This window comes from Corvus kubaryi, unplaced genomic scaffold (genome assembly GCF_017639235.1).
Source record: "Corvus kubaryi isolate FWS band 111438036 unplaced genomic scaffold, C.kubaryi_AGA036_p1.0 138, whole genome shotgun sequence".
NCBI classification, from domain to species: Eukaryota; Metazoa; Chordata; class Aves; order Passeriformes; family Corvidae; genus Corvus; species Corvus kubaryi.
In genome coordinates this window covers 6,091,500-6,115,708 of record NW_024580672.1, presented here as the reverse complement: position 1 = coordinate 6,115,708, position 24,209 = coordinate 6,091,500, and the positions used below count along the sequence as shown (strand labels likewise).

The 24,209-nt window shown below is 39.3% G+C and overlaps 2 protein-coding genes across 10 annotated transcripts in view; one reads left to right on the top strand and one right to left on the bottom strand.

Moving 5' to 3' along the window:
- Positions 1-24,209, bottom strand: part of MAPK8 (mitogen-activated protein kinase 8) — a 183,927-nt gene that overhangs the window by 77,479 nt on the left and 82,239 nt on the right. The gene's annotated exons all lie outside the window — the stretch shown is intronic.
- The window catches only part of FRMPD2 (FERM and PDZ domain containing 2), a 71,414-nt gene that overhangs the window by 23,525 nt on the left and 23,680 nt on the right, over positions 1-24,209 (top strand). For 6 of the 7 annotated variants that reach the window (XM_042018827.1, XM_042018828.1, XM_042018829.1 and 3 more), the window contains exons 9-29: positions 1,198-1,348; positions 4,355-4,426; positions 5,091-5,265; positions 6,030-6,180; positions 6,277-6,415; positions 7,310-7,462; positions 8,798-8,983; positions 9,798-9,954; positions 12,437-12,647; positions 13,528-13,631; positions 14,632-14,730; positions 15,815-15,922; positions 16,043-16,159; positions 16,622-16,857; positions 17,409-17,513; positions 18,440-18,533; positions 19,001-19,086; positions 19,278-19,425; positions 20,493-20,707; positions 21,565-21,663; positions 22,885-23,249. In XM_042018827.1, the coding sequence (XP_041874761.1) occupies positions 1,198-1,348; positions 4,355-4,426; positions 5,091-5,265; positions 6,030-6,180; positions 6,277-6,415; positions 7,310-7,462; positions 8,798-8,983; positions 9,798-9,954; positions 12,437-12,647; positions 13,528-13,631; positions 14,632-14,730; positions 15,815-15,922; positions 16,043-16,159; positions 16,622-16,857; positions 17,409-17,513; positions 18,440-18,533; positions 19,001-19,086; positions 19,278-19,425; positions 20,493-20,707; positions 21,565-21,663; positions 22,885-23,249 (3,171 nt within the window). Of the gene's footprint in view, positions 1-1,197; positions 1,349-4,354; positions 4,427-5,090; positions 5,266-6,029; positions 6,181-6,276; positions 6,416-7,309; positions 7,463-8,797; positions 8,984-9,797; positions 9,955-12,436; positions 12,648-13,527; positions 13,632-14,631; positions 14,731-15,814; positions 15,923-16,042; positions 16,160-16,621; positions 16,858-17,408; positions 17,514-18,439; positions 18,534-19,000; positions 19,087-19,277; positions 19,426-20,492; positions 20,708-21,564; positions 21,664-22,884; positions 23,250-24,209 lie in introns of those variants that run through there. The other variant, XM_042018832.1, reaches the window with a different exon arrangement.

The following is a 24,209-nucleotide window of genomic DNA, read 5'->3' as shown; positions in this document are numbered from 1 at the left end:
GAGAGGAGAGGAGAGGAGAGGAGAGGAGAGGAGAGGAGAGGAGAGGAGAGGAGAGGAGAGAAGAGAAGAGAAGAGAAGAGAAGAGAAGAGAAGAGAAGAGAAGAGAAGAGAAGAGAAGAGAAAAGAGAAGAAGAGAAGAGAAGAGAAGAGAGAAAAGAGAAGAGTTCCGTTGGGAGAGACTCACAATAATCATCTAGTCCAACTGCCTGACCACTTCAGGGCTGACCAAAAGTTAAAGCATGTTATTAAGGGCAAGTCCAAATGCCTCTTAAAAACTGACAGGCTTGGACCAGTGACCATCTCTCTAGGAAGATTGTTCCAGTGTTTGGCCCCCTTTAAGTGAAGAAATGGTTCCTAACATCATCTCTGAACCCCATCTTTGAACCATTTCCATGTTCCCTGTCATTGGACACCAGACAGAAGAGATGAGAAACTACTCCCGTTAATTTGTTAAAATTTTTTAGAAATTCCTTGAATAGTCTCCTGAAGCAAATCTGCAACATGCAAAAGAAAAGGATGAAACTTTGGGATAATGAAAAAGCTTCCATGTGTCTTTAGCATTTGTTAAAAAATGTTATTAATAAAAATCCTCCTCAACAAAACCTCTCCTTCTGAACCATATAATCATTCTTTCTTTACTAAGTACATAGTATATGTGAAGTTTGTTCTAAGGACACACATCTGCTCACATGGAAAACACCATTACTTTCTGCATTAAAACTATAGTTTTAATAGTTTTAAAACAAAGACAGCTTTCTGATCTGAGATTTCACACACCTCTTTCTTAATTAAATTGAAAATTCCCTCAGTTCCCTAGGACATTAATTTATTCTAATGAATTAGTATTCAAATAATTCAAATTTCCATTCCTGGAAAACTCTGAATTATGTAACAACAAATGTTAAGGTTTTCTGAAATTCTTTGCCTGTTTGCTTCACCAAACTTAAACCAGCAAGATCTGGCTCACCAAATGAAAAAAAGAAACAGAGTTTACATTTATTTATAAAGGGCATCAGTAATATTATTCCTGTTAAATTCGTTCTCTTTTTCTGCAAAGAAACATTTAGGAGTTTATAACAGACATTGCCCTGGACTTCATAGTATTCCAGTTACTGTACCTTAAGCTCTCTGTCCTCAAGTCAGTGTTGTGTTGATTGCATGTTACATATTTTGCTCATGGTGACACTTCCTTTGAAGGTCAGTGAGTGCTGTAGAAGAAATCCCTGGTGGAACGCAGAAGAGCAGCCAACAGAACCTGCTAAGCTTGGGCTCCACCTTCTCTGTGTCTGCAAAGGACTACTCAGCAGCTGCTGCATCACAGAAATGTTTGTTCCACAGGAAGGAAAAGGTGAATAATGAAAAACATATAAGCTGATTTCAAAATGTAAATATCACTAAAGAGAAGCCTGTCATCTAATTTTTGTTTGACAGTGATGTACATATTACCTACTAAGTCATCTTATTAGATGAGTATTCTAAATTGACAGACTCCAAATTAGGCATGATCAGTTGTGATATCAGAACTGAAGGCAGTGAAAGCTATTGTCAATAAAGACTATGCAAAAGCTGGTAACTGAACCCTCTCTGACCTACATATGTGATTTCTGCAAGCATCAAACACCATATGGACTGTTTTCACCAACCACTTTGACATCAGCTTCAGAACAGCAAAAAAATTTACAGAGACACTTAACCCAAACATTTGACAGCCAATGGTGTTCAGAGGACTTAAATTTTTTTTATAGTATGTCTGGACAGAAAGCATAGGCTGGCAGTGAATGTGCTCAACCAAAAGTTCACCTAATTGACTATTTCTAGTTGCTAGGCTGTGGTAGGACTCCGTTACATGGAAAGGATAATGTTTCCTTAAAAGTTGGATTGCAAAAATTCAGAAATAACTGAATCACAGAAAACACCACCATGATCCTTCCTATGGAGCTTTCTGTTGTGGAAGAAGCAGGGACAGGTTTCAGGTTGATGAGCCCTTTCACCTCTTCCCAGTTCAGAAGCTCAACACTGACCAGTGACAGATATTTGGTCAAGAGCTTCAGTTAGATACTTTGGAAAATTATCTTTTCTCATATACATTTGGTTTAAAATTTTATTATTATGATTTTTGTGGGGATAATAATGGCATTTCTCAGAAGGAGTTCAGCAACTTTTACAACACAGTGCTAGTCCCTCTAATGTGATACAAAACTGTATTGTCTATTGGTAGGACAGTAGTGTTATAATTAAATAAATCCTAAATTTTTTTAAAAATCAAAATGGTTCAAGTTACTAAGGCATGGTGAATGACTGTAAGGATTCACATCTTATCACTTGAAGATGTTTAATTATTTCTGTCTGCTTAAGGGATCTAAAAGCATAGATGTAACTGTTGAAAACCCAATATATAAAATTAGTTGAGGTGGATGCTCAGCAAGAAAAAAAAGATCTTAAAAAAAACATGTTGACTTTTTTTAAGTTAAAACAAAAGAATATGATGTCTACTAAGAAGAACCATCAGTCAGCCTTTATTATGGGGAAGAAAGCAGCTCTGCATTTCAGTCTGGTTCCTAGGGAAGCTGGGGTAATGCAATCACAGCGATGTGTATGTACGTGCTTACATGTCTGTGACTGTCCCCAGAGTAATTTGGGAATCAAATAAGAAAAGGTCTCAGAATAAATCAAGTTTCTGTAAGTGTCATGAAAATAGGTGCCTTGCAAAGGAAATGGATCTTGATTAAGTGCCTTTACCAAAGAAAAGTCTTCAGCATGAGCTTACCCCTACTTGGACCCTGGAGAGTCCACACAGGAGATACCATAAACAAAGAGAAGTGTTCAATCAGCATTTGCACCTTGTTAGACACTGAAGTCAATTAGGTCTAGCACACAGATCAACAGCAATGGGTTTCATTGATACTTGTGTTTAGGATCTTGTCGCGGGTTCGGTTTGTAACCGGGCGGAAACACCAATTTAGTGTAGTGGTTTGGTCCAAAATACTCATTACTGTTTATCTGCTGTGAGATAAGAGTTAGGAGAAATGCAAAACAGGCACCAAACTTGAAAGAATATAAAGAAGTTTATTAACAGACCTAAAAGAAGAAGGAAAAAAAATTATACCACCTTCAGAACTCTCCTCCTCCCCCCACCTTCCTCCCTTCTCCCACTGACAATGTGAAAAGACAACCCTTAAGATGTTCAGTCTGTTTACCACTTCCATAATAACCTTGTTCAGTCCATTTAGAAAGAGAAGTCTCTTCTTGCTCATGCTATGAAAACATTATCACAACGAGACAGCCACCCACTTCCAAATATTGTTCAGTCCATTTAGGAAGAGGAGTCTCTCTGCCTGCGTGTGAGTCCTTTCCCCCGACTTGCAGCTTTTCCCGCAACTGCCTTCGAGGGTCCACTCTTGAAGTTTTCTGGGGTACAATTTTAAGGTTGAGCCGTTCAGAAACAAAAACAGAGGCCCTTCTCCTTCCCTGGGAGCAAAAGGTCTTCATCATCTTCATCGTTAGGACTATCTCTGGGAGCATCTCTAGGAACTGAGGTTTTCTCCTTTCCCATTTGGAGCAAAAGTCCTCATCTGGTTCATCTCTACGGACTGAGGTTTTCTCCTTTCCCGTTTGGAGCAAAAGTCCTCATCTGGTTCATCTCTCCCTGTCCAAACTTCTCATGAAATTACAGCTGCGTCAGCATCTGCCTATCTCAGCGCAGGTGCTTTTGCTCACGAGTTGAACACTCCACCCCCCATATCTTCATGAAATTACAACAGGATACTCTGATATATCATAGCTTCACAACAGACTTTCAGCTTTAAGCATCTCCTCTCTCTCTTCCCTCAGGTTTTCAGCTCTTCACAGCAATAAAAAGGGTTAATCTCACCTCGGCCTTGCAGCTTTGCAGCTGGAATGCTGTATTTTTCTTATCGCAGTGGAGAGGGGGGAGAGCCGAGCCGCTCCGGCTGCCCACGGCAAGGCAGTGGGGGGGGTTCCACGGCTGGAACAGGTCCATGGCTTCAGGATGGCCGTGGCCCGGCCCGGCCTGGCCCAAGCAGGGCCTGGCCGGGCCCGCTGGCCCCCACACAGGGCCCGCAGCCGCCTGTCCCAGCGCCGGAAACGAGAGAGAGCTTGGAGGGGGAGTTTGCCTATTCTTAAATGTGGATCACAGAGGTGATCACAACTTTAAGTGGCTTAGAGAATTGTCCATATTCAAACTGGCCAGCTGATAGGTTCTGTCAGTTCCCAGAGGAAACTGTAAGCACCCCTTAGCAAGGACGTCCCTTCCGGGACTACGCTTGCTAACCTATGACAGATCTTCATTCCATTAAGGAGATATTTACTAAATTTCTAAATTGTGTCCTTGCAGTTTTCAGGTCCAGAATTTATTATTTTGTCTAGTGAACCACCAGTGACCTTACAGCTGCCTGGATCAATCGTGGTAAGTATTAACATTAAGAATTTAGAACTAATCTAGTGACATTTTAATTAGGGCTCTTTGTAAGTACCATCTGAGTCTCAACCCAGTATTCTTTCCATGCCCTCCTCTCAAAACAAGTTAGGGTTCCTGCAGAGGTATTGAGACTTGAAAGGAGGTGATTTAATTCTCAGTGCTATTTAGTTATTTCTGTGCATGCAAAAAAAGCTTAATTTATCCTTCTCAGCTAAAAATGCTCACTTTAGCCCAAGGCTTTTGAGACAAAGACTATACAGCAAATATACAATATGAAATCTAGTGCCAATGTATGGGACTTCTCCAGCTTGCATACTTTACCTTTCACTAAGATGAGGTAGAAAGTTGACAGCAGAGAGCAGTAAAAATGAGGGTAAAGGGAATTTGGAATTAGCCCCCAATCTAGAATAACCCTGGTGACTGGAGAGTTCAAGTATGATCAGCTGATTGTGATTCTCTGGGTTTTAAAAAAATTAGAAATGTTTGTGGTATTAATTTATGAGAAGGGAGGCAGAAAATAGCATGGTGTTGTGACCAATTCCATCAGGTTGTATAGAGACAGGCAACTAGTGAGCCTCAGTAATAAAATGCTGTGGAACTTGCATTGCTTGTACTTGGCACTCATTCTTCATTCTTTCTTGTGTGTTCTTAGACTAAAAAAGGGAAATCCTATTTGTCCCAAAGAGATCTCAATGTGATTCTACTCAATGGGCAGTGCCTTGAGGTGCAATGTGACATCAAGACCAAGGCAAGAGATGTTTTCAACACCGTGGTGGCATATGCAAACTTGGTGGAACATTTCTACTTTGGCTTGGCTTACCTGAAAGGTAATGAGACAGTTAAGTACAGTGACAGCTCTGTCCCTCAGTGTCTCTGTGGTCACTTTATCAATGAATTCCAGTGAGATCCTTTAAGATCCTCAGGTGGAAGCAGATACAAAGCTTGTGCAAAAGTAAGGTATGTTGGTTTGAACTGTACTGCACTGATGTAAAGCATGTCTACCCTAGGACTGTGCATCAGCACAGCCATACAACATGTACTGGCTGATATTCCCAGGAAGAAAAGGCTGTGTCCCAGAGTTGTACTCAAATAATACTGAACCATGCAGTTCTGGCAGAAATTCCAGGAAGTACTGCACTGAGAAAGGCTGCCTGTATTTATTCCTAGACATAAGTGGGAGTACAGGTTCAGCTATGTCATGTACCAGACCCACATCTCTCTAGTCCACTTCTGATGACAGGCACAGCTGAGGCACTGGGAAAAAGCACACCTTGTGTGTAGGGCATGAGGATTACAATGGGGTGCAGAACCTGAATGGTGAGCAGAATGCAAGCCCCATGAATCCTTGAGTGATTTCACAGATACCATACTAATCCAGCATCTAACATTTGTAATCCAAAATTACATACTGTCCTAAGTTCTTCATCAAAGGAGCAATAAGTTAAATCATGACACAGAGGAGTAAATCTCAGCTGACATCCCCAATCCATTTTATTTTTTATTGCTAGTGATGCACTCTATGAGAACCACAGAACTTTGAGCTGCTGAAGTACATCCAGGTTTATCACAGAACCCAAAATTCTCATTTCAGGTAAAGAATTCTTCTTTTTGGATGAGGAGACCAAACTCTACAAAGTGGCCCCAGATGGCTGGAATGACCAACCCAAGAAGAAAATGTCCATCATTAATTTCACACTCTTTCTAAGGATAAAATTCTTTGTCAACCACTTTAATGTTATTCAGTAAGTGGATAATTCTGCTGACTGAAGGAAAACCAGTAACATATAGGGATACCATTCAAAGCTCCTCCTGAGTTCCTAAACCCTTTTCTATTCCAGGCACGGCTTGACAAGGCATCAGTTTTACCTGCAGCTTCGTAAAGATATTTTGGAGGAACGATTATATTGCAGTGATGAGACTGCCCTGAAACTCGGCGCTTTGGCTTTACAGGCAGAGCTTGGCAATTATGCTCCTGAGGTGTGGAGAAATAATACAGTATTTCTCAGAGGTCTCTCTCTACAACTTTTGCACCTTTTGTTTGTCACATAGCATTTAAAGAAGAAATGTGAATAGCACAGAATTTCAGTTAGTCCTCCAGTTAAGCCCTTCGGATTTAATTTAAAAAATTACAAAATATTCCTAATTATGGAGTAGTAATGAGCCAGGTGAAATTGACAGGAAATATGACAGAATGATGAGAGAGTCTAGGTCCTTCGGAATTGATAATATATCCTAGAAACTCCAGAAAATCTGTGGAAAGCTTCCAACATAGGCCCAGCTTGGATGTGCAGAGGGGCTTAGAGAAGTTAGTAAAAAGGGAAGAGAAAAGCAAATGAACACTTCAGAATTCACAGCTGTTTTATGTGTAGGCTCAGATCCACAAGCTGCAAAGACAGGAAGGTCACTGATTGTATATCTGAACTAGCTGTCCTAGTTTTCAGTGTATAGAAAACACCCATTTTTGTTCTCTTCCATATCTTTATTTATGTAAATCAGTGTAGCTCTATTAATTGAACTCTGAGTGGTCTGATCCATGTGGTCAGATCCATCATGGCAATGGGTCCCCCACTGTAGGTTGTACTGATGCAGCTGTAGCTGTCAGCTCTAAGTGCAGGACACACCTGAAGGCCCAGCTCCTTTCTCCCCTCTGCCCAAAGAAGTGGTGTGTGCATTGAGCAGCTGCCTGAGCACAGGGGAAAGAGGCAATTTGGCTGTCAGGACTCTGCATGCTGTTCCCACCTTCCTTTGGGAAATGGCTACAGGGTGACTCCTGCATATGGATCACCCTGAAAATGAAATGCAATGAATAAGAAAAGTCAAGAAAGAACAAAAGGCTCCTGTCTCTGTTTTTTCTTTTTTTTTTCCCCACAGATGCATGGAAAGAGCTATTTTCGTGTTGAAGACTATGTTCCAGCAAGTAGAATAGAGAAAATGACCCTGGCATATGTACAGCGAGAGCTTGCTAAATTACATCGTATGAATCGCTCCCTATTTGAGGATGAAGCTGAACTAGAATTTTTAAAGGTAACTTGCCATATCCCAAACACTATTTATTAATTTTGAGGTACCAAGCCCCTCTCTGTTTACCTTTGCCTATTTTCTTCTTGCCTGATACAGTGGATTTTAGATATGGTGAAAACATTTGAATAGTCAACAAAAACCTCAGAATTTCATTCTGCTGTAGATACTGTCACGCATCACTGAGAGTTTTTATAACACGTTTTGGTGTATTTGCAGCATTCTAAGGCTTAATGCAAATTTTTGGCATGTTACCAACATGTCTGGGCTACAGAAGATTATAAAACATGAGAATAAGCACTTTTTTAACTTCTGAAATTACAGCAGCAGTTCAGCCACTTTCTAAACATGTAGTGATTGTTTGTTTAAAAGTATCTGTGAACCCTAGAAGTGAAGAAGGAATTATCTGAAGTATTTTCTCACATGACAATTTCTTTAGGCGCTGAAGTGTCACCATGATGTGTTTAACTTTTTTCCTGCTAATCTCTCTTTCTCCCCAAACCTCTCTTCTTTCCATCAAATGAACTATAACAGGGATTAGATAATGGATAAATATCAGTAGTCATTTTGCTGCACTGTCACATGCTTTTATTTATAGCATCATTTTAGTTCAGTTGCTATTTAATTATATTAGTTCCTCATCTAACACTGTCAATGCAATTGAAGAAATAGATTGAAGCTTAGCCTTAATGACAGTCCCATCATGTGTGGCAAATCCAATGAAGAAAAGCAGCTTTTTAGTATCTGTTTCAATTAGTAAGTCTGTAGAAGGAGCCAACACATCGTACAAAGTGAGAAAGATACACCCCATGGCAAGAACACGTAAATTCCAAATATGAAAGGGATTAAAAATTAAAACCCAGATTCAGCTAGTGATTATAGATGCCCCAGTTTTCAGGACCTGAACATTTGTACTATGGTTACTTTCTGAAAAACAGATCTTCTTAAAGTGTTTTACTCTGGTCACTGAAAATCTCTATTCACAACAGAAAAGTCGTTTGGGGATTCTACAGTAGCTTCCCAGAAAGAAAATATAAAGTTTTAGGATAAACTCATATTGGTCTGCAGATCAGACAGTAAATCCTACTCGTATTCTATAGTTCTGTAAAGTGTCTGAGTCACATTTTAACACTTTTGTGGCCAAGTACAGGAGGTAGAAAGACAAGCATGAACACCCAGAACCTCGGGGTGAGTTCCTCAGAATATTCCCTGCATGTTTAGATGGCAGGGGCAGACACTGGCTCCTCAGACACTCAAAAGCATTTTCTCCTCCATCTACCTAACTTTTCTTCCCATGAATTTTTTGAGTAATGCGTGGTAAAAGAACCTTTTCTCTACAAGGTGACTCAGCAACTTCCTGAATATGGAGTGTTATTCTACCGCGTGTCCCAAGAGAAGAAAGGGACAGAAGGGGACATCATCCTGGGAATCTGTGCCAAAGGCATCATCGTCTATGAGAACAAAAATCACACAAGAATTGCCAGTTTAAGATTCCAGTGGCGTGAAACAGAGAGAATTTCAGCTCATGTGAGTTGGAACTAACTGAATCTCTTCTCTACTCTGCTATTTTACTGCCCCTCTTCCTCTGTCACTTTGATAGATTTGTTGCATTCAGAGCTAGAATGAGAGTCACTCTATATGGGCAAGTCCTTTCTGAAAACAGTTTTAAATCAAAGCTGGATCTGGATGTGGATACGAAGATACTGAATGCCAAACCTCTCTATGGCATATTCTATATTCATTCCTCTTTTGTCTTTACTGCTCTTTTCTTCTGTTTTTCTGCGTATATCAGGTCATGGGATCATGTCTTCCACTTTTCAGATCTCATTATTCCCATCCTCTTCTCTTAGTATATTAATGTCTGCTAACAAACTAGTATTGGTGACAAGATTGTGACCCCTTTCTAAATGGGATTTTGACATTAGAGGTATATCAGTGTACTGTTGTACAGTCCAGGTGTCAAACTGCATCACACATTACCCAGCTTGTTTGCTCTCCAAAAATGGTCCTTCTTCCCCTTGAAGATATGTTCCTTTTCACATTAAATGTGTTTAATAATTTTAACACCTGAAGGGCCAAATTTTTCAGTTTTAGCAACCTGCTATCAATGCATTCAATATCTTAAGGTTCTTGACTTTTGACATAGAAGAGTTATGATCCCAATAACAGACACCTTGCTTACAAGTGCTGAATTTACAACAGGCATTTACTGAACCTAAAAGGGATGCAGTCAGGCATAAATACAACTGAACAAATCAACAAGATTATATAAATGAACTGTCAGTGCTTCAGTGTAATGACTGATCTATGAAGCAAGCTCTGATGCTTTTTTCCCCCTCAGAGGAAAAAATTCATGATTGAAAGCAGCTTCAGTGGCAAGAAACACACCTTCATTACTGATACAGCGAAGACATGTAAATACCTACTGGACCTCTGCTCTGCCCAGCACAAATTCAATGCACAGATGAATTCTAGGCAACTTCGGCAAACTTCATCAGGTGGGGTATAAATGCACTTTTGTTACTGGGGCCATAGGACAAGACTGTGTTTTAGGTAAGGCACATTCAGCAAATCTGAGAATTAGAACCTGCTACCTCAGTTTCACTCTGCTTCAGTTAGAAAATAATGTCATCTGCTACGCTGAAAGTTAGAGGAGTCTAATTTGGCATGTGAGTGGGCTTGTGCAGGGGGTGAAGAGGGGTTCTCTGATGATAACAACTATGCAGCTAAACTCAGATTTAAAAAAGAAATAAGCAGGATTTCACTTCCCTTCAGGAGAATTCTTCTGCTGAGAATTGTGAAGAAATAGATCAGACTTACCCAAAATGTAACCAGAAAAATGTTCCACACAAAATTATAATAGTGCCCAGATATGCTGGAGATGAACTTATTCATTTTGTATAAGACAGGGATGCAACCCAGTGGTTCAGTCCCAGGATAAAACCACTAAACCAGAGGCACATGAGTCATACCCACTTGACTACACAGCTGCTAGCAGCTCTTATCTTAGATTTTGCCATGTCTGTGGAAGATATGACTAGTACCTCCTCAGGCTTCAGATTTTCCATAGTTTCTAAGACAAGATTCTGCTCAACCCAGGTCAGGTACATAACACATCTCACCCACAGTTCTCAGCATGTTTTGTAAAGATGGGTGGGGATTATTATTGGAAAACTGAGGCACATAAGAAATAAGCTGACAAAAGTCATCACTCTTGACTTCAGTGGAGCAACATGAGTTTTCACTAGCTCATCCACTGCCTTGAACAGAACCATGATCATTTACAACCCCTGAGTGTTTGACCTGGTGAGTCATTGCAGGAGAATCAATTGTCATGCCTTACCCACTGGGACACTCCTTTCTGTAGTAAAACTGTAAAAGTATTGGCAACAAATACTACCATGGCATGTAACAGGATAATTGATATATTGCCTCCTTACCACTAAAATTATTTCATGAAAGCTGAAATTCTTGCACAAATTTGTTACCATGGAAAAAGGCCCTAGGACGGCATTTCAGTTCAAGGCACTGTTTGTCACTTGACATGTCTAGCTTCTAACATAATTTAGTGGGACTGTGCTTTATTGCTTTCAAATGAGTGCTAATAGTGCATCTTAAAGTTTCCTATGTCACATTTGCTTGTGCTAATTTACCTTAAAAAAATTATTACATTCCATATATAACAGAATCAAATTATTGAGAACTATGAAAATTATAACCCGAGTACACCAAATCACTGAAACAAGCCAGACTTACACAAGCCATGTGACCACAGGTTCTGGGGTTCAGTGTGTGTTTGCTGTCCCAGAAAAAAAAGCTTAGTAAGGCAATGACAGACAGTAGTTCAACATACTGCCTTTGCCACCACAGTGAGGCTGTAAGAGATTATGAAGCTCTTTCTCCATGCTTTTGCTTCTGCTGCACTATTCAGATGTGTAAGTCACCATCACTTCAAAACTTGATAGCAACCCTCTACTTTGGAATCACCATGGCAACTCCCAGGCTGCACTAATACTCTGGACAGTTAAGCCTTCTGATGCCTTAAGAAATGCCTCTGATCAAAGTCACTGAGGAAAGAGGGAACCCGGATTTAATGCTGCAGAGTAGCGTTCTAGAAAGTTGTATTCAGGCTACCATTTGTTAGGAAAACACATGGGAGTTTAGCTGTTAGGTACAAGCAGAATTTAAGCTCATGTTTATGCTAGCCTGTATGAAGCCAAGTTTTTGTTTTACTTTCCAATGTGTCTCCAACTGCCTGCTGTCTTTCCATCCTCCAAGTTCCCTCACCAGCCCACCCGTTGAGAACCTAAGTAAATTAATGTCACCTTCAACACCATCTTGTTTCAGAAACATGAAATCTTTTGAGAGGACACATTGGTATACAGCAGAGCTCAGGCCTCATTAAGCAAGTAGTAGAGTTCACAGAAAGGTACAAAACTGGATAGCAAGTGTTGCCACCAAGACGGTCCCCACTCGATTTCACTTGTGCAAATCACTCTGTTCCTTGGCGTCCTTCTGAACTTTGGAGAGCATGTGTTACTGGAGCTCCTGTCTTCTCAGATATACACACACTGGAGTGGAAGGCCTGTGAAGGACAAGAAACTACCAGCCTGGATAATTCAGACTCTGAAAGACAGGTGTTTCTCATACACCAATCATTTACAAAATACACTTTACAGAAATATTCAGGTTTAAATTATGTAGGGTTGTACATTTCATCTGCCTTTGTGGAAAGTGGCTTTGTAGTATAATTCATAGAAATTAAACCTAAATGCAGCATATACTTTTTATGAAAGAAAACTCCTACTCACCCCAAGGCCTAGGTGTCCTCAAGGATACAGGAACAAATGTATCTGTAATGTCAATCTTTTTTTCTGACATATTCAAAAGATTTTATTTAAAGTTCCTTTGAGCTAAAAAAGATGTGATAATATCAGTGCATTTGTCTTTGCTTCTTCCCCTCTCTCGCTTCTTATTCAGAGGACAGTAAATTTGTGGAAATAGACAAATCAAATTCTGCATATGCAGCTCAGCGTGAGCACCTTGCCCTTATTCAGAGACTGTCTCGCTCAGAGAATGTGCTCTATGGAGCAAACCTGGAAAACCTTTCTGCTGGGATGATGAGCAAATCTTGTGATAACCTCAGTGTGGAAACCAACAACAGGACTAGAGACAAAAGCAATCTTGGCAGGTAGGTTTGCTTTTTTCTCTGAACATGTGTAAGAAGACTTAGACATAAACTATTTTTTTTTTAAGTTCTTATTGTGGTCACACCAAGAGGCCTAGGGCTCCATGGTGCCATCAGTAGTGCAAATGCAGGCAGGAAGTTAATAGACTAACAGAAGAACTTGAAAAAGAGTGACATTTAAATTTGTACCAGACTCAGGAAGAAACCACTAATTGGGTTATGGGGAGGTATAAAAATGAGGGAGAATAAATGTAAAATCTTTAATGTCTGTGTATCTTCTATGGAAATTACAGTATGTGAACTAAAAAGCCAGCAGAAGCTGGAATGGAGGGATCAATACCTAGCTGATTCCTCCATGTCCAAATGTGCAAATCTTGGGGAACAGTGCAAGAACTTCTTTCTCCCTCTTTGTTTTGGTACATTCATCAGTGTAGGTGGTTGCTATAACTGCACAGTCTCAAGGCCTTTGACGAATTCTAGTGCCTTTTAGAATACTAAGAGTTAGAATAGAGCCAAAGAGATCATGAACTACCAGGAAAACTTTCAGACTTGGTTTTGTCTAAATGGACAGCAGGGCTAAATGAATCATGGTGAAGCTATGCTGAGTTTTCCTGATGCTTGCAGTCAGCTCAGAGCAAAACACAGGGGGAAATCAGTCATGATACAAGTGGTCTAATAGCAGCTGTTATTTGGAAGCAAATGCTGGCAAGGATAAACTATTCCCCTAAAATGAAACTTGTCCCAGAAACTGGACTACTCATTGAAAGGCTATAAACCTGTGCATTCCCAGCTTGGCTCTGACAGACTAATGACAATGAAGAGTGCTAAATACCATTGCTGATTTTTTTTTATTATAACACAGTCTTCCTTTCCTGCCGTGCAGATCTGTATCAGGGCTATCCCAGTCAGAAATGCACATCAATTTGAACGGAAATCAAAGGAGTTACGACTTCCTCTCTATCCATTCAACTCAGAACACAATCAGTGGTGAGTATAATAATAATAAAGAGAGACAGTACCCTTCCATATTTATAGTTTCAATTGAAGGAGACCACCATATATTCAACTTACAGATTAAAGACTATCCTTTTCTACTTCTAGTCCTGGAAATTAATCCAGAGTTTAGCAAGACAAGCTGTTTTCTTCCCCTTAACTCCCACTTTCCATCAGGTTCAATGGTAAGGGACTTTGTAATAAAATGATTCTATAATGGTGCCTAATGCTCTACAGAGATGTAGTTCAGTACACCCAGAGACTCTTGCACAGGACAATATCCCTGTGCTCAGAGGTCATTGTTTGGTTTGCAACTGAGATCTACAACTCAGTAAGTAATGCATGAGTCAGCACAGGCTCCAGGTCTTTCCTCTGTTCTTGCACTTGCATGACACTTCCTGGAATAAGGACTGGATATCTAATTTTCTATCAGAAGCCAGACTGCATGCACATGGGGAGCCAATCTACGGAATATGAAGCTATGCTTATTTGGTTAGGCCATTTTAAAATTAGAACAGTACTTTAAGCACACTGTGGCAGTTGCACAATGTTAAGTACTGTTAACACTGCAGAGGTCACCATTGCAATCAGTGTTGGTTGGATTGCACCTTCGGAGCCAAAAGGGCCCACAGGGACCAAGGGTAGAGCCCATAGGAGATTTTGTGTTCAAATCATCCTCAGGTTCAATGGGCACTACAGGCCTGACTCTTTAAATATTCTAATCTTAATAAAAACATTGCAAAAAATATATATAGTCTTCCAGAAAGGAACATTGTAGGAGAGCTTGCATAGCTCTGCACATAAGTTTTTCTAAAGAATGAAAACTTCTGAACACTTGTTTGAGCTTCCATCCAGAATTATATTGATTCAACTGTAACAGTAATGTTGAAATCAAGGAAAAAATATATCTTTGAAGCTCCGGTTTTGCATAATACATGAATCTACTGTGTCCCTGCATTAATCTACATCTATTCTAGCTGTTTTATTTCTGCAGCACCTGGATCACCAGCCACCCAAAAGGAAGTTTTACTAAGTGGTCTAGAAAGAGAAATCATTTGTGTCAGCCTAAAACGTGACCCTAAGAATGGATTTGGTAAGTAAGGAATATAAATGTTATGTTTGTTACTGGGACTATCAGATCCTGGTGCTAAGAGTGATACTTGCTGACTCAGGCTGGGCAAGACTGTAAACTCTTTCACTCCATTTATTCTTCTTACAGTGTAAGAGTACCAATTTTTATGAAGGACTCAGAATTTCCAGGACTGAAAAGGACTAAGCACATAAATCAAGACCATTTTATTTTCAGAGGATTAACTAAGGCCACAGAGACCAAGGGAATCAAATGCTAAGAGTAGAATGAAATGAACATGGTTTTAGTTTTGCATCTGAAATACATGTGTACTGATTTTATTTATCTTAGACCTTACAGGTAGTGTCTGTGGGGGTGAAAAATGTTTACACAAACTTAACATGAATGTTTCTTAACTCTTGGATTGTTATTTGGATATTTTTGTTATCTAATACCTTAACCACACTGTATCCGGTTCTTGCGGATGAGTTAAGAGAACCATCAGGTTTCACAGATGACCATTAATGCAATTAAAAATCAAATTTATAAATGGTGCAGGTCTGTGTGTAATATCCTAATCCCAAACCCAACTATTATACCAGTGAGAAGGATATATTCTGCAATAGTCAGAGTTAGGATAGTAAAACTGAACTACTTAACAAGAGATTTAATCTTCTTAGATCTCTTACATTAGAAGTTTACATGGCCCACCTCAGGTTTCCTGGTTGCATGATGTAGAATGATGTTCAAATCTATCTAATGAGCTTTTACACCATTTCCCTCCTGCAGGTGTTAAATGCTGCAGGTCCACCTAGTTCATGACTCTTTCAAGAACATAGACAGGGTCTTTAAAAGTAGCAAGCCAGGAAAGCATTGCTTTTGGGAAATTTTATCTAAGTAGTGACAAAAGTCACCAGCACACTTTAATTATAATTTAAGTTTAAAGCTCTCCAAACTCAAGACCTTGATGCCATGTAAATCAAAGCTCCCCATACTTCAGATCATGTATAAAACTTATGCCATTGAAGTAAGAGCCTTTTGTGCTCCTAAGGTTCATCTTTTCTTATACTGCCAGTGTTTGCATTCTCATGCTATCTCATTTTTGCAGGTTTTGTAATTATTGGAGGAGAAAACATAGGAAAATTAGACCTTGGTATCTTTATCGCTTCAGTTATCCCTGGGGGACCTGCAGACAGAGCTGGAAATATCAAACCAGGTCATTTTCCTTAGTTTTTAATTAGAATTAAAATACTTGCATAGTTTAAAGTTAGCTGCTCTGGATTTATTTCCTTATTTATATGTGCTTTGTCTTATTTTCATCTTTTTTTTTTTTAAGGAGGACGACTCATCTCTGTGAATAATATTAGCCTTGAGGGTGTTTCATTTAATACTGCAGTTAAAATCATACAGAACTCTCCTGATGAAGTAGAGCTCATCATCTCACAACCCAAAGGTATAAAGGCAAATGTCTCTGCTGGCTATGGGATGCTAATAGTTAACTCAGGACACATATTTATTAGGCACTGGGATGTAGTACTACATTCCTGCTACTGACTGCCAGTTAGAACAACTATATGCTAAAATAGTCAACTTCTAGTAGGTATCATGTGATGTCTCTGCTACATCAGTGTGAAAAAATCTATTATGGCTGCATTGCTGAACATTAAAGGAATTTTGGCATTTCTTGCTTTGACAGAGTCATAGTCCTCTGCAGTAATGAAGCAAACACATTTCTGAACACTTATAACAGCAGTGCTCCATTTCACAGTGACTGACTCATTTTATAGATCTGAAGTCACAATCAGTTGAAATAGGAAGTTACTTTGTCCTCTTGTGCTGGGTTATAACAACATTTTTCTTTAAGTTTATTTGCTATTTGCATTCAACAGTGCCTCATTTTGATATGGCTTTACAGACATGTATGAAGAAGGATTAAATGAAGAAAAGAATCTATCAAGAGGAAACAGCACTAGTGGATCTGAGATCTCTTGTGTAGGCAGTGGGAGAAAAAAGATTCAGGATTGTCATACAGCTCTCCCCAAAGAACAGGACACAAATATAGATGAACTTGAGAAAACTCTTTCCTGGAATTTAGCACCGAAATTGGGCCCTAGAATTCCAGTTCCTTCAGCTGAGAGCCTGGATGTAGAGGTAACTGAGATTTTGATGTTGCTCAGTAATGTAACACCCAGCACACAGCATATAACAACATACCAGCTACATGTAGAAGGGAAAGTAACTGTGAAGGAAAGGAAACCTTGGAATAAATTACATTGGAAATGTCAAAATGATAGACATGTCTGGAATATGTGAATAAATGGGGAAAGTGTTCTAAAAAATGTTTTTTAAATTCTCCTTCCTTTTCCAGTGGAGGGACAAAATTTTGATTATTTTCTTGCAATCTTTTAAGTTTTCAAACCAGTCACAGAACATTTTGTGTCTAATTTCCTACTTTTAGACATCCTCCCTATATAAACTCAGGTTATGTGCATTAAACAGATTGCATTTTGAGTAGCATTAGCATAAGCTTCAAATAATATCAGGGATATAAATGGTATCACTCCAGGTTTACTGTGACAGCAGGATCAAACCCTTTACATCTTCTGGAAATTCTGTCTTCTTTTATTTTTAACTTCCTTTTCACCCCTTTCTTTTTAAACTGGGATGCTGTAATCTCATTAAAGTTTTTATTTTTGAGACAGGCACCTGATTCTTCCCACTTACCATCTCCATCAGAAATCAACTCAAAGGAAATCTACACGGTGGATCTTGTTAAAGAAGATGGGACTTTTGGAATCAGCGTGACTGCAAGTGTTACTTTTAATCTTTCATTGTGTCTGTCAAATTGTTACATGACTGAGAACAAGACAGAAGATAGGCTGATAACAGAAACTGTTAGCATGGCACACTTAAAACCAAAGTGTTCAATTGATTGACTTAGCATGCATGAAGTACTGCCTCTGCTCATTCCCTGGTTCTTACCCACACAATCTGTGGAAGAGGTGTCCTGGCACAAAGCAGTACAAACCCTTTTTGTCCTTACTCAGTTTGAGAACAAGATCTACAAGAAAGCGGAGTTTGGTCAGGGAGGACTAGAGAAGGCAGCAGTGAAAACTGTCTGCCACATTTGAGTAATAACTCCTTCTCCTAGTTACTGAAGTTGAATTTACCCCTCCAGGCTGAGATGTCTTTATGGTCGTTGCTGAAATGGAATGGGAAGCAACAGCCATTTCATTGCCTGCTGAAGAAATTAAGGGATATTTTCTTCATCTAAATTTGGCCAGGGATGTAGATGGACAGAACATGATTCTTAGTTTAATCTGGAATTTCTTGGAGTGCCCAAGTTCAGGTCCATGCTTTATACATTGTCTGAAAGATTAGTAATTGCAGAATGGATATTGCACAGCTTAGAAGCTGGGCTAGAGAATAATTGAAAGATGCAAGATCATCTTATGTGAGCATAGGGAAAAATTTATGAACGTTTAATAAATATTTTATATAGTCACACAGAAATACATTGCATTTTCCTGAGAAAATAAAGGAAGATTACTGCATATGGAGGTATATTCTAACTAGATGGGGTTTGTGAGTAATATCCTCTTTCCATTTTTTCCAACATTTAAAGAAAAAAGTGATTTCTGGAGCAGTTACTTTGTAATGCATGTGTAAGTTGCTGTGATTTTTACCACGGGAAGAATATATGAAGACTCTAATCTGTGGGCATATTTTGCAGGGTGGAATTAACACCAGTGTGCGTCATGGTGGGATATATGTGAAGTCAATTATTCCCGGGGGGCCAGCAGATAAGGACGGACAAATAAAGATAGGTAACATGTCTGGCAATAAAACTCTGCGCTGTAGAACTCAGTGTTAGTGTGGACAATGAAACGCATTTGGGATTGGAGGTCTTACAACTGTGAAATGTAATATACGGTCCATCATTGTTCAGCCTGTCCCTGTACTACATGTAGGGATTCCACTGAGAAACCAGAAGCCTCATACCAACATTGTAGAGTTACTCTCTGTAGCTGCCATCAGGCTAGTGACTCTGACATTATTGTTGTTGTGATAACCAGAGGCTATCACTGCTTTTACTTTCAGAATACCCTGGAATGTTTTAGCTGCTAGTTATAGAATGCTGTACAGCGAGCAGTATTGCTTTCCTATGAATTAATATTAATTTGACACATATAAGCATGAAGACCTATAGTAACGTGGGCAGCCTCAAGGTTTACACCCTCTGAACCATCAAAGCAACTTGATGTTCTTTGTTTGTTGGTTGTTTTTACCTCAGGTGATCGTCTTCTAGAAGTAGATGGCATCAGCCTCTGTGGCATCACACACAAACAGGCTGTGGAACACCTTAAGAAATCTGGCCAGGTTTGTACAACGGCAGAGATCAATAGGATACACAGTAGACTAAACTGGACTTAGTATGAAGCACAATAGCCAAGCTTAGCCTAAAGAACTGCCCCTGCTCTGTTCCAACCCCTTCCCTCTAAACAGAAAAGTACAAAGACTTAGGACTCACTGTGTACTGTGTAACTGGAACCTGTTCATCATGGTTTTAGATTGCCAACCTGGTTTTAGAAAGGGGAAACTACCAACTGGCAGAGCCATGTCTGACTGCTAATGACAAAAAGGAGGACCAGTGTGCTGTTGTTTCTGTGGCAACATCCCTCACAGATGGTACCAAGGCCTGCTGCTTTTTGACAGATGGTAAGTGATAAAGAAGGAACTCAGGGTGACTTCCTACAATGTGCAGGAAAGGAATGCATGAAAATAATTCTATGAGATTTCTGTGGGTTGGACGGAAAAAGCTCTATACTGAATAAAATTATAATATTCAATATTAATGACATTATCAAAAATCAATTCTGAACAAAATATTTCTGATGTACATAGAGTTATAGTGGGTAGGTATAGCTGAGTTTATCCTAGGCATAAATGCTGCAGTATGATCTCAATATGTAGTATGATCACAAATACTGCAGTATAATCTCTCAGCCTTTGTGAGATTGGGTTGGCAAGGGGACACTCCTGTCTGTACTCCACAGCACTCTCAGGCAGGAAGCAGCTCTGTGGATGTGGCCAGGCTGTTACCCAGAGAGAGCCTCACCAGCACAACTGCTGATGCTGTGACAGTGATGAAGCTGGAGTGAACTGGAGACTGCCATCACTTAATTTCTTAAAAGCAGAAGATTTAGAGATCACTTCCACAGAATTTAGCCAACAAATAAATGCTGTATCTTTTACTGAAGGTTGCCTCACAAACACTGAGTCTGAACCATACTTTTCCACGGGGCAGTTACTCCTCTACACTGGAATTCAGCTACAAGCATGGTGTTCGGGAGAGGCCTGATCTCTCATTCTTGACTGGAGAGAGCAGGAGCTCCAATTCTAGCTTATGCCGGTTAGTGCAGGACCTAAACTAACAACAGGAAGATGCAGAATAGTCAAATCTCTGCAACACTTACAGAAGGATGTCAGAAAAAGATAGCATGTGAATCTCTTTATGTTGGTACAAAAGCTTTTTCCTTTATGGGCTTGTACCAGACTGTGAACACATGGTGAAATAGATTCCAGTTTTCCCTATTCTGCTTGCGAGATTTCAAAGACTTATGTAAGATAAAGGAACGCCTAAACCTTCTTTTGACATTACTATCAGCAGATCTACCTCTGCAGCATGCAGGGAAAAGGTATTTTGAGAGTATCGTTTATATCAGCTCCTTAGGAGGTACATATGTCATGGTTCCCATTTTTTTTCCAATCTTTGCTTTGAGCAGACAATACATTTGAAGTGAAATTAACCAAGAATTCTGGAGGCCTTGGATTTAGTGTTCTGCAGATGGAAGGAGATGCTTGCGAACACCTTGGAGGAGCTATTGTTAGGATCAAAAGACTGTTTCCAGGGCAGCCAGCTGAAGAGAATGGAGAAATTGAAGTTGGAGACGTCATTTTAGCTGTGAACGGGAAACCTCTCCATGGGCTCCTGTATCAGGTAGCAGGAAGTATTATTACTGGGGTTCCATATGGGTAACAGATTAATAAAGACAATGCATTTAAACTTAATTATCACCAGAGGGAGGCAGAACTTGCATATAATTAGTCTGATTTCTATGTAGGATTCTGCTCTAAAAATCCTATGTAGAATTTCCTTTCTAAATTAATTCTGACAGAGAACTTCTTCTGCTATTTAATTTATAAGTTTCTACCACTAATGTATGAGTTCTATTGTTAGAGGCACACCAGTTGTTAATTAGTTGGAATCTTTGTTGCTGTTATGCATGAACAATTTTGGAACAATTTTCCCCCTGTGGTCATTTGTGCTTTGTAATGTCATGCTAAATATAATGCCCCAGATTCAAATTTCTACCAAGAGTAGTAAGTCCTGTGTAAGTTTTTAACCTGGAATGAGAAATTCTATACTCAATGAAGAAATTAAATGGTAATGGCCTACATGTGGATTTATTTTTTTCATTGGAATATGGCAGTTTGGGGAGCTATGCTGAAATAATTGACCAAGGATGTGTTACTGCCACATGTGGTTTGAATGAATTTGCCTGAAAATTCTGTTTTCTTCAAGAAAAGAAAATTAATTAACCTAAACCTATGTGTCTGTTGGTGAAACAGAAGTTTCTAAACAGAACTGACTTTACTTTAGATACATGTTCACATATAAACTATGGTCCACTTATATGACAATACTTCAGTGGTGACTACTCAGACACTGCTGAGAGGCCCAAACATGAGAAATGTAGCATTCACAATAAAAATTTTCTCTATCTCAGTTGGTAAAATGACATGTATGACAAACTGTGTTCCATCAGAAATAAAATATTCCTCCTTTCTGTTTAGGATGTCCTGCATTTGTTGAGAGGAGCTCCTCGAGAAGTTACACTGCTACTTTGCAGACCACCAAAAGGTGTTCTTCCAGAAATAGAGCAGATTGCTCTGGTAAGGCAAAGCTTCTCATAGAAACTCGCTTCTGTAAACCTGGAAAGACCCTGCTACGTGTTCTATCCAGTCTTGAACAAGGCAACCTTCCCTGTTTTCAAGGCCCTCTATTCCATTGCTTTCCCTTCCTGGTTTCAATTCAACCTGTAGAGTTCAACTGATATTTCTTTAGCAACCAAAATAATATAAATCTGGCAGATGTGAAACACTTATCCCAGTCCAACAACTTTTGAGTCGCTGTACTGTCATTGGAGCGAAACAGCACATACCCAAGCACCTCTTCTAGTGGTGCTTCTAAAAATGCTCTACCAGATCCTCAGCCAGAAACTGCAGATATTCTCAGATGCAGGTACTGTAACTCCCCAAAGTGAGAAGAAAATAAAGAACTTTTCCTATCCAGACTATCTCTTAATGAAGTTAAAAAAATGAAATAATGGTTTCAACTGTTTTTTCAAGTTCTTATTAATGGTTAGCAGAATCTGCAGGGGGAAAAACAAAACACAAAAAACCAAACAAAACCAACAAAAAAAAACAAAATGAAAAAACAAACAACAACAAAAAACCCCACCAAAAACAAACAAACAATAAAAACCCCAACCAAACCATAGACACTGCAGAGACTAAAACATTAGATGTGCTAGCATTATTACTGCTGCTTCTTGAACACATCTCATGGACACATGACAAGTACTCTTATAATGAATATGCATTTGTACTACTCTTGTTCCATTCTGAATGGCCCACTCATGGTGCCTGTCCCACTAGGATTTATAGCCACCCACAGGCAGACAGAAATGACAGTCAGAACCACCTCCAGATAACAAACTAACTCCTGCTGCTCTGCTGCAGTGGGCCCTTGGCTGATTTCTATGGTCAGTGGCATGGGAGTCAAGTCTGGAAATTACTTCTATGGAATGAAGAGAATATAGACACAAAATCGAGGTATGATGTGAACAGAAATAATAAAAAAGAACCTCTAGGAAATAATTCATTGGGAAAAGTGATCTGGCACTCTTGTAGAACATGAAAAATAAGCATAAAGAAAAAAGAGTTATTTGGTGAGAGAGTACCTCCTATTTTTACTCCTCTCTTCCAGCTACCATTTGATATTTTCCCATTCAGAAGCTTATTAATACTGATTTTTCAAAATATTTTTCTCTTGAAGGAGCAAAGATAGGAGATTAAAAAGGAGTTCCACTAACCTTTCTGTTATTTTCATAGACTCCAGCACCATCTCCAATTAAGGACTTTGTGGCAGAAACGCCAGGCAGCACAGAGGCAGGAAACAGTATGGATCAATCTACCAGTGAGGGAAGTAGCACCTCTCCAGACCTCGAAGACTGCCTCGATTCTCCACTGGGAGAAGATTTCAGTGAGCCTCCTGAGGATGACAGCTCAGCTTATGAAGAGCAGGAAGCTGAGTTTCAAGAGAAACACATACAGAAACTCCCAACTTCCAGAGAGAGTTTCTATAAACATCTTTGGAAGATTCATCAAGAAGCTTCCACTTCTGAAGTCTTCCACTCCCTAGAGGAAGAAGTGAAGCAGAACTGCTACTCACCTTGTGAATTAGGACAGGCCAAAAGGTAGGGAATACTGAAATCTGTTCTGCAGCCTTCCTTTGACTCGTAGAATTTTGAAAGTGAATCACTTAGGTTCTAATCATGCCTAATTAGTGAAGATTTTATTTTATCATCTTATTCTGACTCACCTAATCTGCCTTCCCTATTTACTCTCATCTTATTAGAATTTTGCATATGTCTGCATTGCAAGATACTTGTAAGAGTTCTGCACCACTGTAATAATTTATGCTGTTCAGCTGAAGCTGGTTGCCATTTGAAATCAGTGGGAAGAGTCTTGTTCAACTAAATAGGAAACAAGTACTTTTTTCTTGATTGTATGATCTTTTACTTCCAATTTGTTTCAGAGTTAACTTAAATAGGGACCATAAGTTTTTCTTATTGTGTGATCTTTTAATTTCAAATGTTTTCATAGGAAATAAAAAAACCCTCAGAAGACAAACTGTGATCAAGGAGGAAAAAAACCCTTATTTTCTGTTTTCTGGTCTTTAGAAGCCAAGAGAACCGCTGAGCCAGAGGAATTATACAATAAAGTATAATGCAAATGGACTCAGTCTCCTCTTACACTCTTTTGGATATATCAGACACTGTCACACAGAAGACAATCCATTCCATTTTCATCATCTTTCCCAGAGCAAAAAAATTATAAATTATCAGAACAGAAAAAATTGATGCAAAGACAAATTAAAAGTCTCCTAGCGGCCTTTAACTTGCAGCTTTAGTAATTTTACTGAGAAACTAATTTCTATTTCTTCACACAGTCACTTGAAATAATTTTGTTACTTTTGACACTCATCAAGCACAGCCCCAGACACACATTCCAGTCTCTGGGAAGTGACAGCACTACCTGACACTGCAAGTCAAGTGGGATCATAATGGCAATTCATAATTTTAGCTTCTCTTTGTTGAGTGGAGAAGCTGCACTCAATTCATGAATGAAGTTCCCGCTTAATTATCTGCTTCTTT